The 14,521-nt window shown below is 47.4% G+C and overlaps 1 protein-coding gene across 6 annotated transcripts in view; it reads left to right on the forward strand.

Annotated features, from left to right (window-relative positions):
* The window catches only part of SOGA3 (SOGA family member 3), a 47,401-nt gene extending 33,014 nt beyond the window's left edge, over window positions 1–14,387 (forward strand). For 2 of the 6 annotated variants that reach the window (XM_054173955.1, XM_054173957.1), the window contains exons 7-9: window positions 865–1,209; window positions 11,064–11,179; window positions 14,273–14,387. In XM_054173955.1, coding sequence (XP_054029930.1) covers window positions 865–975 — 111 coding nt within the window. In that variant the 3' untranslated portion in view covers window positions 976–1,209; window positions 11,064–11,179; window positions 14,273–14,387. Of the gene's footprint in view, window positions 1–476; window positions 1,210–11,063; window positions 11,180–14,272 lie in introns of those variants that run through there. The other 4 variants (XM_054173959.1, XM_054173960.1, XM_054173958.1 and 1 more) reach the window with 4 other exon arrangements.
* Window positions 14,388–14,521: the final 134 nt, after the last annotated feature.

Below are 14,521 nucleotides of genomic sequence, written 5' to 3' on the forward strand. Positions count from 1 at the left end.
ACTTTCCAAAATCACAGACAATATGGCAAACCTCAGAGACAAACAACCCAAGCAAATCTGCTTCCCAGAACCACAGAGCCATATGGCAGCCTGAATATCGGCGTTGCTTTAACTGATTCTATCTAGTTGGAGGCCTGGGGGGGGGTCTCTGCTGACATGCAGCAGTGACTAAAGGTCATTTTTAGGCAGGATTATTCCAGAGAGGTTTTGAGGAGCAAGTTCTTTGCTGGCTCAAGATATTTTGCTGTTAAAAAAAAGCCCTCAATGACCTACCATCATCTTCCTGTGCTATCCTGTAGCTGCCTAATCTTGTTATTGCTCATGGTGTTATCCAGTGGTTTAGTAAATCTCTTGCTGTGTTCATTTACTTTGTGCTGCACTGCTAATTGACAGTTAAAGTAGTTGCCAGATGAAGCTGAAAGCTATTATTTTTTCCTCCTATGCTGACTAATTAGTCTTTTGTTTCCTTGTATCAGAAAGTCACAGACGCAGTGAGTTTGAAGCTAATCAATTCCTTCCTGTCCATGTACTGCATGAAATCAAAGAGAAATGGCATTTGGCATGCTCACTTTCTGATCTAGCAATAGCTCTGAGCTTGTGGAGCTCCCATTAGCTTCAAGGCAGAGCACTGCATGGGCTGACACAAATTTAAAGCAAAGTAATTAGTGTTTTCTCCAAACACATCAGAGCCATAGTGAAATTGGATGTCCCAGGGCCTGACCATGCAGAGCTCCTACTGAAGTCAATGGGAGATGGGCACTTGGTGCCTCCACAAGCTTAGCCTGATTCACTGTTTTGTTGAGACTTTGGACTGGCTATTCCATTAATTGACTGTTCTCTTTGTCTTTGTATTTACTTTCCCAGATGTTCCAGCCTATCATTTTACTTATCCTCATCCTTGTATTATTTTCATCCCTTTCATACACAACAATATTTAAACTTGTCTTCCTTTTTACACTGTTTTTTGTACTGTAAGCCATTCATCATTTACTGTTCATTGTAGTATTATTTTCAGTTTGTTTATTTTGTCCACCCTCCAAGATAAGAAGTGCAAGAGACATAGTTTCTGTCATAGACACTGCTGTAAAAACACTGAAGACTACTTGTTTACCAAAACCAACCCAAAAAACCCCAAACCGACCTGCAAGAAGAAAACCACCCCAAAAGTCACCCAGCTGAACAGGACACCTGCTCACCACGGTGTTCCAGGTAAGCAAACAGAGAAGGATGCTTCTCACTTGGTCTGCTTTTATTAAGGGCAAGTGCAGAGTCTTGCATCTGGGAAAGAACAACCCCATGGACCAGTATAGGTTGGGGACTGACCTGCTGGAGAGCAGTGAAAGGGAAAAGGACCTGGGGGTCCTAGTGCATGGATTATGAGCCAGCAATGTGCTCTTATGGCCAAGAAGGCCAATGCCATCCTGGGCTGTGGTTAATAGGTCGGGAGAGGTTCTCCTCCCCCTCTATTCTACCCTGGTGAGGCCACATCTGGAGTGCTGTGTCCAGTTCTGGGCTCCTCAGGTCAAGAAGGACCTCAAGGAACTGCTTGAGAGAGTCCAGCACAGAGACACAAAAATGATGAATCATAGAATCATAGAACCAATAAGGTTGGAAAAGACCTCAAAGATCATGAAGTCCAACTTGGCACCCAAAACCTCATGACTACTAAACCGTGGCACTAAGTGCCACATCCAATCCCCTCTTGAGCACCTCCAGGGATGGGGACTCCACCACCTCCCTGGGTAGCCCATTCCAACAGCTAACAACTCTCTCTGTGAAGGACTTTCTCCTCCAGTGGAACATCTTCCTTATGAGGAGAGTCCTAGGGAGCTGAGGGTGCTGTAGCCTGGAGAGGAGGAGCCTGAGGGTGACCTCATTCGTGTTTATGAGGATGTGCAGGGTGAGTGCCAAGAGGCTGGAGCCAGGCTCTGCTGGGTGATGCCCAATGCCAGCACAAGGGGCAGTGGTGGAAGCTGAGGCAGAGGAAGTTCCATGGAAACAGGGGGAAAGATTTTTCCCCTATAAGAGTGACAGAGGCCTGGAACAGGCTGCCCAGGGGGGTTGTGGAGTCTCCCTCTCGGGGGATATTCAAGACCTGCCTTGGCTGTGTTCCTGTGTGACCTGCTCTAGGTGATCCTGCTCTGGCACGGGGGTTGGACTGGATGAGCTTTGGAGGTCCCTTCCAGCCCCTAACATTCTGTGATTATTTTTAATAAGAAACCAGTTTAATATTCAATTGATTTGCACCAAATCTGAAGCAGGCCAGAAATATGCAGAGTGGGTGTGAGGAGCCTTTTCCTTTCCTCTTCCTACTCCCAGAAAAAGAATTTGTGTTCTAGCCAGAGCTGAGTTGTAAACCCACATTTGATGTGCAGCCTGCAGTTGTATGTCACAGCTTTTGTCTATTTTGTGCATGGTTGTGGTCAGAATGGTTTTCAGCACTGCATTGTGTGGATTAGACACCACAGAGGGGACAACATCAGAGTGGTTGGGATAAAGAGCTCTGTATCCAGAAACGTGGCAAGGAGCCAGAGCCCCTGTGAGTGAGAGGCATGAGGGGGAGGTATCTGAGTAGGTAAAGAGTTCTGAGAGATGTAGGCTGGCTGCACCCTCTGCTCCAGGCAAATGGCCACATGAAACCCAGTTAGAATCACAGAATTGTTTTGGTTGGAAAAGGCTTTCAAGGTCATTGAGTCCAGCCATTCTCTAACTCTACCAAGGCTGCTGCTAAACCATAGAATACATACATAGAATACATAGAATAAACCAGGTTGGAAGAGACCTTCAAGATCATCGTGTCCAACCCATCAACCAATCCAACACCGCCCAAGCAACTAACCCACGGCACCAAGCACCCCATCAAGTCTTCTCCTGAAAACCTCCAGTGATGGCGACTCCACCACCTCCCCAGGCAGCCCATTCCAATGTGCAATCACTCTTTCTGTATAGAACTTTTTTCTAACATCCAGCCTGAACCTCCCCTGGCGCAGCCTGAGGCTGTGTCCTCTTGTTCTGGTACTGCTTGCCTGGGAGAAGAGACCAACATCCGTCTGTCTACAACCTCCCTTCAGGTAGTTGTAGAGAGTAATAAGGTCACCCCTGAGTCTCCTCTTCTCCAGGCTAAGCAACCCCAGCTCCCTCAGCCTCTCCTCATAGGGCTTATGTTCCAAACCCCTCACCAACTTTGTTGCTCTTCTCTGGACTCGTTCCAGCAAGTCAACCTCCTTCCTAAACTGAGGGGCCCAGAACAGCACCACATCTCTGCCTCTTTGAAACACCTCCAAGGATGGGGATTCAACCACCTCCATGGACAGCCAGTTCCAGTCTTTAAGAACCCTTTCAGTCAAGAATTTTCTTCTCCTATTCAACCTAAACCTCCCCTTGTGCAATCTAAGGCCATTTCCTCTTGTCCTATTGCTTGTTACCAGGGAGAAGAGACCAACCCCGACCTGAGTCCAACTTCCTTTCAGGTAGTTGTAGAGAGCAGAGCTCTTCCCTCAGCTTCTATTGCAAGGTTATGCCAAGACATCTTCAAGCAGACCGTCCTTCACAGTGGATTCCTGTAACTGTAAAGATATTTCTCAAACCACTGGGCCAAGATCCTTTTGCTGCTTTTCTCTCAGTCACTGCTGTGAGCAATTCCCCCCCCTCCCCCAACTCCCCCTTAGGAGCTGGCAGTTTGGACATCAAAAGTACAATAATTTGAGGCTGAAACTTGTCGTATCAGATCTTAGCAGGAGAAGTTTGGAGTTTATTTTTGTTTTGCTCTCCCCCTTAGGGGAAGGAAAGATCATCTGAGTTGTCTTAAATGTTGCTGGCACAATCCCATTAAGAGGAAAAAAAAACCAACCCTGCTTCAATCTGAGCTGAAGTTCTAAGCTTACAGATTTTAACCCACACTTGCTTATACCTTCCTCACCCTTGTGTGTAATAAAGATGAGTTGGGAGAGTTTGGGTTACACTGAGTGTATCAGTAATAGTATAAGGTAGAGTAGTAGGAAAGTTTAATACACTGAATTCAGACATTGAATGAGGATAGGCTGAGGGAGCTGGGGTTGTTCAGCCTGAAGAAGAGAGGACCCTGGGGGACTTTAGAGCTGCCTTCCAATGCCTGAAGGGATCCTACAGGAAGGCTGCAGAGGGACTTTTCATCAGAGTGTCTAGAGACAGGACAAGGGGGGATGGTTTGAAGCTGAGGGAGAGCAGGATTAGACTGGATCTTAGGAAGTTCTTCAGTACAAGGGTGGTGAGACACTAGGATAGGCTGCCCAGGGAGGCTGGGGATGCCTCCTCCCTGGGGGTGTCCAAGGCCAGGTTGAATGAGGCCTTGATTGGCCAAGTCTTGTTGAGAGGTGTCCCTGCCCATGGTGAGGAGGTTGGAGTAGATGATCTCTGAGGTCCCTTCCAACCTGAGCCCTTCTAGGATTCTGTGACCTTGAAAGGAACTGGGAAAGGGTTGCTTCTTTCTCAGAAGTCAGAAAAGGTGAGGGTGAACCTCTTGAGCCAAAAGGTGGAGACAACATCTGCACAGGATGGGCAGTTAGAAACCCACTGATTTCTCACGGTGATGTCTCATGGATAGAGTTGGGTTTTTACTTCTCCTAATTGTCAGAAATCAGCAAAGCAAAGCTGAGAAACATTTTGGGACATTTAGGGAGCTCTTGCACAGGCAGCTTCTGAAAATCAGGAATGAAAGCGTCCAAAATGGCTTGAGAAGCTCCCCACAGCCTTTGATGAGCAAGGAGAATAGTGAACACTCCCTGCAAACCTCAGTAAAGAGAAATGTCCATAAGGGATGAGATGTTTCTCATGTCCTTCTGCCTTCAGCTTGAAGGGAGTGATTGGAGCTGCTTCTCTGTTGTGCACCCCCAGGGAAATTCACAGCTCTCCATTTTTCACTGGTCTGAAAGCTGCCAAGAAAGCTAATCGTGGACATCTCTCCATAGCAGAAGATAACCTCTAGCCAACGTAATAAGTGTTCTGTGCCTTGCCAAGCTGAGCTACCTTGGTCTCAGCAAGCAATGAAATAATTTGACTTGCCAAGAGGGGAGGCAGAGTCTCCCCACGGGGAGGCAAAGTCCAGCTCACAGGTGAGTGAGTAAACGCAGCTGGACACAGCCAGATCCTGTCGCAGGAGCGCGTGGGAGGCGGGCAGAGCACTGCTGATTCGCTGGGTTCTGTCTGCAGCAGAGCTGCTCCTTCTGAAGAGCCAGGAGAATGCAAGGTTTTGCTTTCATGTTGGTAACCAGCTGGGTGATGCCAGCTTCCCTACCAGTTCAGACCTCACTTTTTAAGCCAACAGCAGATCCACAGTTCCCACTTTGGCAAATTATTCATCTTCCCTCCCAAGTGTTACTGAATTTGAACCCTGAGACAGCCTCGAGTCTGCTTTTCTGAAAGAGGAAATTTCTGCTCTCCTGTGTTGCCAGGGAGTTCATCCCAGGTTCTTTCAGAAAGAAGAGGTCCTGCATCTGTTGTTCCCATTTTTACTGGATCCAATTTGTTATTGGATCTACAGATCCACTTCTATACGTGTTCCATTTTCATGCAACTTCCAGTTTTACACTTGTGTGAATCAGCAGCAGTGTTGCCAGCCAATTTTTGAGCCATTTAGAAACCAGGTGCAGCTTTGTCCTCTAATGCTGCCAGAGGAATTTAACTACATTGGTTTCATTGAATTTGGAGAAGAGGAGGTTGAGGGAAGACCTCATTGCTCTCTACAGTACCCCGAAAGGAGGTTGAAGTGAGGTGGAGGTTGGGCTCTTCTCCCTAGGATCAGGTGATAGAAGGAGAGAAAGTGGCCTGAATTTGTGCCAGGGGAGGGTTAGGTTGGAGAGTAGGAAAAATCTCTTAGCTGCAAATGTGGTCAGGTATTGGAACAGGCTGCCCAGGAAGGTGGTGGAGCCAGCATCCCTGACGTGTGGACATGGCGCTTTGGCACACGGTTTAATGGCCGTGGTGGTTTTAGGATGATCTTAGAAGGCTTTTCCAACCCAAGCAATTCTAGGGTTCTGTGTGCAGTTCTGGGCCCCTCAGTTTAAGAAGGGCATTGAGACACTTGAAGGTGTCCAGAGAAGGGCAACGAGGCTGGGGAGAGGCCTTGAGCACAAGCCCTACAAGGAGAGGCTGAGGGAGCTGGGTTTGTTTAGCCTGGAGAAGAGGAGGCTCAGGGGAGACCTTCTTGCTCTCTACAGCTCCCTGAAGGGAGGTTGTAGCCAGGTGGGGGTTGGTCTCTTCTCCCAGGCAAGCAGCAGCAGAACAAGAGGACACAGTCTCAAGCTGTGCCAGGGGAAGTTTAGGCTGGAGGTGAGGAGAAAGTTCTTCACTGAGAGTTGTTAGTCATTGGAATGTGCTGCCCAGGCAGGTGGTGGAGTCACCATCCCTGCAGGTGTTCAAATGGGGATTGGATGTGGCACTTGAAGCCAGTTAGTCAGGAGGTGTTGGGGGACAAGTTGGGCTTGATGATCTCTGAGGTCTTTTCCAACCTTATTGATTCTATGAATGCAGCCAGGTAAAGTCAATGAAATTCATTTCCTATTCAGAGTTTGCTCTGAATTCCCTGGCAAAATAAGCACTACAAATACTCCCTTGATAGCAGAATGCTCATCTTCTCCAGGAGCAGAGATATTTCTTTCAACCCAAAATATCCTTGCCTGAAGCTGCAGTGTAGAGACAGAGTAAGTGTCTGCTGACACATGTCACCAGTGGCTCAGACTCCAAACCAGAGGGGAGCAGGTGCTGTGGTGCAGCAACATGCCTGGCAGCTGGAAAATAGCAAAGTGCCAAAATCATGGCTGGCTGCATGCATTCTAAATAGCGCTGAACTGCACATGAACCTGGCCAGTTGTTTACAAAACCAAGCAGAGCTTTAGGATATTTGATGCCCTTCTCCTTAGTCACCCCAGAATTTGATAGGTGAGTAGGAGACTTCCAAAGGCATCAGTGTCGGGGACGTAATTCCCATTGGCTTACATTTCTGTCTCTGATTGAATGCCAGGGGAAGTGATATTCAAACCCCAACTTTTGCCATTACACATGCAGTTGCCTATGGGGAATATTGCAGTGGCTCTATTTAAAGTAAACATCTAAAGTATCTGCCACTGATTTCCAATGTAACCTTGGAGAAGGGACATGACATAACACTTTGTTGGCTCTGTTTCTCCACTGAAGTCATCTGCCATTTCAGAAGTGCACAACAGACTTTCTCTTCCCTTCTGCTTATTTCCCAGGGGATGGCTTTGCACTCCTGATGGATTTGCCCAGGTTACCAAGGTGCAGAGGAGACCTTATTGCTGTCTACAACTACCTGAAGGGAGGTTGTAGCCAGGTGGGTCTCTTCTCACCAACAGAACAAAAGGTCTGTCTGCAGTCTCAAGCTGCAGCAGGGGAGGTTTAGGCTAGATGTTAGGATGAAATTGTTCCCAGAAGGAGAGATTGCCCACTGGAATGTGCTGCCCAGGGAGGTGGTGGAGTCACCATCCCTGGAGGTGTTTAAGAAGAGACTGGATGAGGCATTTTGGTGCCATGGTTTAGTTGGTTAGATGGTGTTGGGTGATAGGTTGGACTTGATGATCTTGAAGGTCTTTTCCAACCTGGTTAATTCTATTCTATTCTATGCTATGCTATGCTATGCTATGCTATTCTATGCTATGCTATGCTATGCTATGCTATGCTATTCCATCCTATCCTATCCTATCCTATCCTATCCTATCCTATCCTATCCTATCCTATCCTATCCTATCCTATCCTATCCTGGCAGCAGGTATGGAAGCAGCCTGTCAGGTGGAGGAAGCCTGTAACTCCCAAGTAACTAGTGATAGAAGAAGAAGGAATGGCCTCAAGTTGCACCAGGGGAGGTTTGGGCTGGACAATAGGGCAAATCTTTTCACTGGAGGGGTTGTCAGGCATTGGATCAGGCTGCCCAGGGAGGTGTTTAAAAGCTGTGTAGATGTGGTGCTTGGGGATATGGCTTAGTGGTGGACTTGGTAGAGTAGGATTAATGGTTGGACTTGATGTTCTTGAATGTCTTTTCCAACCTAAATGCCTATGATTCTAACAGCCTTCCAGCATTTTTTGCCTGTGCCAGAGGCCTGAAAGCCACACTTGCTGCTTTGTGTGCTGCTGCTACAGGGCAGGGAACATCTCTGCTGGATAACCTTTCTTCCTCAAATGCAAAAGTCACTGCTGCTACTCTCCAGGGTGTCCTAAGCAATAAACCAAGTTGCACTGGGACAAGGGACAGTGGATATGAACTCCAGCACAGGAGGTTCCACCTAACAACATGAGGAGGAACTTCTTCACTGTGAGGGTCACAGAGCACTGGAGCAGGCTCCCCAGAGAGGTTGTAGAGCCTCTTTCTCTGGAGAATTTCCAGCCCTGTCTGGATGTGTTCCTGTGTGACCTGTGCTGGATTCTCTGCTCCTGCTCTGGCAGGGGGGTTGGACTCCATGATCTCCAGAGGTCCCTTCCAACCTCCAACATGCTGTGTTCCTGCTCTGGCAGGGGGATTGGACTCCAAGATCTCCAGAGGTCCTTTCCAACCTCCCAACATGCTGTGAGCCTGTGACCCCAAGGATCATCTGGTCCAGTTTCACATATTATGAAGTCACAGAATGGAGTGGGGGCTGGAAGGGACCTCTGGAGATCATAAAGTCCAACCCCCTTGCCTGAGCAGGTTGACCTAGGGCAGACCACACAGAACAGGATGATTTTAACATGGCCCTTTGACCTAGGAGTGAGGGGCCAGCTCTTGTCTCCTGATGAGGCCCTCAGTCTCACACATTTCTCATTCCTCATGCTGACAGGCGTGGAAAGCTTTGCCCAAGTCAGAACTCCAGCCTGGGATTGAGTCCCATTGTTTTCTTTCATTTTACTGTGCTTTACTTCAAAGAGTTTGCATACCAGGATGAGGGACACTGAGTTAGCTTGCGCCGGTGGGTGAGACTAAACCAACATGTCCAGAGGCTGTCTTCACTTGTCATGCAGCTGTGCTGGCTTTGGGGAGGAGGCTGTGCTGTGACACCCAGCCTGCAGCTGTGGGCTCCCTTCTGCTCCCAGCTGTGTCAGCTGGCCCAAAAGAGAGTCACACTTCACGCTTTGTGAGCAGGCAATCTGTAAATCCTCAGAGCCTGGAGCCTGGGCAACTCCTTCAGAAGCATTCAGTTGTGTGTTTCACAGAATGGTGGAAGTTGGAAGGGACCTGCAGAGATCATTGAGTCCAACCCCCCTGCCACAAGCAGGATCACCCAGGGTAGTCTTGTAGGGCAGGCATCTTTGCTCAATTTTTAGCTCATCTCTGGGACTTTCACAAATAGCCCAGGCCTGTTATTTGTGTTACGTGGGAGCAGAATGAGCACCCCCAGGAATGCATTCACACTGAGACTTGCAGCTAGACCATATAAGGAGAAAAAATGGTTTTGCCCTGAAACCTGCTTTGGTATTTACTATAAAATGCACCCAGAGCTAAGATCTTGATGCTGTGCATGGATTTTATCACAGCTCAGGCTTTATTGTTCCAAAGAGGAGAGTGCTGACTGGGCAGAGGACGTGTGAATCCTCATACCGTGCCCTCCATCTCGCTGATCCTCTTGTCATCAGCTGCTCTGCCCACAAAAATCTGTCACTCCTGCTAAGTGCATTTGAAGACACCCATCTGACAGCAGGTTTTGCCCAGAGCTTTCTGTTGCATGAGTCAAATACTTTGTGGCCCTTCTCCAGGTCCATGCGGGGCAAAAGTTCCCTGAAGTACCAGTTTCCCCTGGAGGGTGTCAAATCACTGCCCACACACACATCCAAGCACAAGTTCCCTGCAGGGCATGAACCTCCTGCCCAGGGGTCTCCCTCAGCATGCCAGCTGGAAGCACTTTGAACCCAGGGTGCAAGAGTTCCTGTGGTGAGCAGAGCTGCAGGGAGCCAGTGGAGCTCCTCCTGCTTGCAGCTCAGCAGGGGGAGCAGCTAAATTTCACTTTGCTGGCTTCAGAGCCTCCCGTGGACTTTCACTTGCTGGATCATTTCTGTTTCATAAGCTGCCTTCCCTCACCCCATGCCAGCACTTGCTATGGATCCTCCCATCCAGGCTGAGGTGATTTTGGCCCTTCCTTGCTAGCCTTATGCCAGGGATGAGTTTCCTGTGCAGGGGACATTCTCCATTCAACCTGAAGCGCTTTGCTTCGCTGTGAACACAAATTATCTTACCAGAGTGGAGAATCTGATCCAGACACCTTATAAAATAGCAGGAAGGTTTGGGTATATCCCAGAGAAATAATTCTCACCATATCCCAGGGAGAGAATTCTCACCATTTCCCAGAATGCAGGAGAGGAGGACTACACAGCATCCAATGTTCTGTGCATCACACTTGGGTGACAGGTTGAGCTTGATGACCCTCGAGGTCTTTCCCAACCTTATGGATTGGACTTGATGATCTTTGAGGTCTCTTCCAACCTTGGTGATTCTGGGTGATTGATTCTGTGATTCTGTGATAAGTGGCAGCATAGTTGGAACGCAGGAAATGATTTTAGGCGGGGGAGAGGTTTGCTTTGAGCTCATTAAGATTGCTGTCAAACAACCAAACTGCTGCTTGGGACAAGCTCCCCTTTTTTACAACCCAGTTGCACAGCCCCAAGTGATCATCCTGACAACCAGAAGCCTGCAAATCAAAGGGGTGTGGAAGGCAGCAGAGACTCTTCCTGCGCAGGGTGGGTGCTAATAAAAGCAACCTCCAATTGCCTATTGTCATGGCTTCACTATTCACCCTGGCTGCTTTGGCAGGCTGCAAAGACTGGGCTGCACTATGGAAACCTAAAAATGTCCTGGGCTTGCGAGTTGTTTACACAAAATAGGAGGAGAGATCTAAAGTTACAAGGGCTGGGGGTTGGAAGAGGAGATGGCTTGAAACCCATCCTCTGAGCGCTGACGTCACGGGGAAGCCAGCTGCTGGGATGCTGCTGGAGGGAACTGGTCTGCAGCCTGCGAGAGCTGCGGCGTTAAGTCAAAGGGGGGGTTGCAAATGCTTGCCCCCGTGGACAGGCTGTGCCTTGCTGAGCTTTCTTCTTTCTCTTAAAAGATCAAGATTCACAGGACTGGATCCCAGCTAGCTATGCATTTCATTGCTGCTGCTGCTGCTGCTGCTGCTTAGAAACGGACTGAAAAACTTCGGGAGGGTTTCTTACTCCGTGCAAGGTACAGTCGTGACTTGTGGTGAACCAGTGGCTTTGAACAGCTAAGGCTTAAAGAGGAAGGGAAGTGGCTAAGGTGGCAGACAGCTATTTAAATAGCTCTCCAGTGGTGTTTGTGTGCAGTGTGGCGTTCGTGGAAGTTAAGAGAAAAACTTTGTTGGGTCACTTTCTTCAGAGCAGGCATCAGATAAATCAACTGAACAGGGATGACAGCACTGGGAGCACTCGAGGCGCTTTCCTTCCTTCTCTCTCCCTCCCTTTCTCTCTATTTTTCTTTCTTTCTCTTGTCTCTCTCCTTTTCTTTCTCTCTCTTTCCCTTTCTTTCTTCCTTTCTTCCTTTCTTCCTTTCTCTTCCTTTCTCTTCCTTTCTCTTCCTTTCTTCCTTTCTTCCTTTCTTCCTTTCTTCCTTTCTTCCTTTCTCTTTCTTCCTTTCTTCCTTTCTCTTTCTTCCTTTCTTCCTTTCTCTTTCTTCCTTTCTCTTTCTTTCTTCCTTTCTCTTTCTTCCTTTCTTTCTTTCTTTCTTTCTTTCTTTCTTTCTTTCTTTCTTTCTTCCTTTCTTTCTTTCTTTCTTTCTTTCTTTCTTTCTTTCTTTCTTTCTTTCTTTCTTTCTTTCTTTCTTTCTTTCTTTCTTTCTTTCTTTCTTTCTTTCTTTCTTTCTCTTTCTTTCTTTCTTTCTTTCTTTCTTTCTTTCTTTCTTTCTTTCTTTCTCTTTCTTTCTTTCTTTCTTTCTTTCTTTCTTTCTTTCTTTCTTTCTTTCTTTCTTTCTTTCTTTCTTTCTTTCTTCCTTTCTTTCTTTCTTTCTTTCTTTCTTTCTTTCTTTCTTTCTTTCTTTCTTTCTTTCTTTCTTTCTTTCTTTCTTTCTTTCTTTCTTTTTCTCTTTCTTTCTTTCTTTCTTTCTTTCTTTCTTTCTTTCTTTCTTTCTTTCTTCTTTCTTTCTTTCTTTCTTTCCTTCTTTCCTTCTTTCCTTCTTTCCTTCTTTCCTTCTTTCCTTCTCTTTCTTTTCCCTCCTTCCTCCTCCCTCCCTCCCTCCCTCTCTTCCTCCCTCCCTCCCTCTCTTCCTCCCTCCCTCCCTCTCTTCCTCCCTCCCTCCCTCTCTTCCTCCCTCCCTCCCTCTCTTCCTCCCTTCCTCCCTCTCTTCCTCCCTTCCTCCCTTCATCCTTCCCTTCCTCCCTCCCTCCTTCCCTTTCTCCCTCCCTCCTTCCCTTTCTCTCCTTCTGTCCTTCTTTCCTCTTTCTTTCACTCTTTCTCCCTGTCATTTCCCTTTCCTTTTTCTTTCCCCCTCTCTTTCACTCACTCAATTGTCACTTCTTTTCCTGTACCAAGTGCACACTCCTGTGACATACAGCAGAACAAACACCTTTAGCATTTCCTGAAGTCATCCAAATTACAAACTGTATTGGAAATACAATGCAATCCCTCTTTCCCCACCACACCCTGCGAAATCAAGGGTAGGTTTGTGCATCTGAATGGTTGTGCACATCCAATCTAATTAATCTCTGCTGAAAAACAGCTTCTCAGCTGATGTCACCACAGATTCATTTCAGACATTGCTAGAGGTTGGCTGCAAACTCCTCTGGTTTTGCAGTATGTGGGTAGAAAGGGCATGGGCAAGACATGGGGGGGAATAATAATGTTAACCTCAAGTAGTTGTGTAAACCAGTTTTCACTTGAGAGGAGAGAGGGCTGTGAAAATGCAGATGACAGAGACAAAATTGATTATTTGCTTGAATTTGATTGCTGTAATGAGCTTCTGACCTTGACTAGGACATGCAGAAAGAGCACAGACACTGCTCTGATCCAGACAGCACATTAGAACGTGGCATTTGCCATCCCCCTGGGCTGCTTGTGTATGAAATACCCGTGGGGATGTCTCAGTGCACTAGGCAGACCGAGGGTATGCCACCAGGGCTCCAGATTTGGTAAGGGGGGGGAAAAGCAGACAAGCAGAAACCCCTCCAAAACCCAACCAACCGACACCCAGCGAAACACACAAAAGCAGGAAGCCCCCAGCCAAACAAATAAAAGCCCACACAAACAAAGGCACAGAAACAGCCAAACAAAAACCCAACCCAACAAAACCAAACCCCCAAGCCAAACAGCGTGAAAAAGAAGGAAGAAAAGAGTCACAGAAAGAGGAGTTAAAACTCTCTGGCAACCTGATCTAGCGTGAGGGGTCCCTGCCCATGGCAGGGGGGTTGGAGCTGGATGATCCTTGAGGTCCCTTCCAACCCTGACAATTCAACAGTACAACAGCAGCAAAACTCTGGAGCCAGCCAGCTGCTGATGTCAATGAAGGTTGAGTTTTCCTCTCAGAAGTTATGTCAGGAGGAAATCAGAGAATCATAAGGAGCAACACAAGTTGGGGGGTGGATCTCAGAGCTATAAGTGACTCTTTGCAACTTGTGTAATTAACTTCATCCCAGGTTTGAGTTAATTTTGAAGGCCTTCAATCACTTTTTTATATAATCAGAGCCCCTTATCAAACAACTCCCTGAAGGGAGGTTGTAGCCAGGAGGGGGTTGGTCTCTTCTCCCAGGCAACCAGCACCAGAACAAGAGGACAAAATCTCAAGCTGCACCAGGGGAGGTTTAGGCTGGAGGTTAGGAAGAAGTTCTTCATAGAGAGATTGGCCATTGGGATGTGCTGCCCAGGGAGGTGGTGGAGTCACCATCCCTGGAGGTGGTTAGGAAGAGACTGCATGGGGTGCTTGGTGCCATGGTTGAGTTGATTAGATGGTGTTGGGTGATAGGTTGGACTTGATGATCTCAAAGGTCTCTTCCAACCTGGTCTGGTCTATTCTATTCTATTCTATTCTATTCTATTCTATTCTATTCCATTCCATTCCATTCCATTCCATTCCATTCCATTCCATTCCATTCTGTTCCGTTCCATTCCATTCTGTTCCGTTCCATTCTGTTCCATTCTGTTCTGTTCTAAGAAGGCATTGAGATGGTTTCCAAGTTCATTAGCAGTGGATGTTTAGATTGCAAAAGGTTTTGAGTGCAGTGGAAGGTGAATTTTGCTTGGATATTTTGGGTTTTTTTCCCCTGACAGCTAGACTCAAACCCAAGTAAGATTGTCTCTGCTCAACTTCCAGGAAACATCCAGGGCAGAAAGGAAGCAAGCAGAGCTGTCTTCTTGCTGTTGCACAGACTGTGACCATGGACCTGCGTCAGCAACTGGAGAGCACCGAGAGGAACTGGAATAGAGAGAAGATGGAATTGCTGGAGAGATTTGACAATGAAAGGAAAGAGTGGGAATGCCAGTGGAAAGTCATGCAGAAGAAAATAGAAGAGGTACTTTTAAACAAAGCTCTGAGCATTCTCACTCAGGGTGAAGTGACTGG

The sequence above is a fragment of the Dryobates pubescens genome, chromosome 28, assembly GCF_014839835.1.
Source record: "Dryobates pubescens isolate bDryPub1 chromosome 28, bDryPub1.pri, whole genome shotgun sequence".
Classification (NCBI taxonomy): Eukaryota; Metazoa; Chordata; class Aves; order Piciformes; family Picidae; genus Dryobates; species Dryobates pubescens.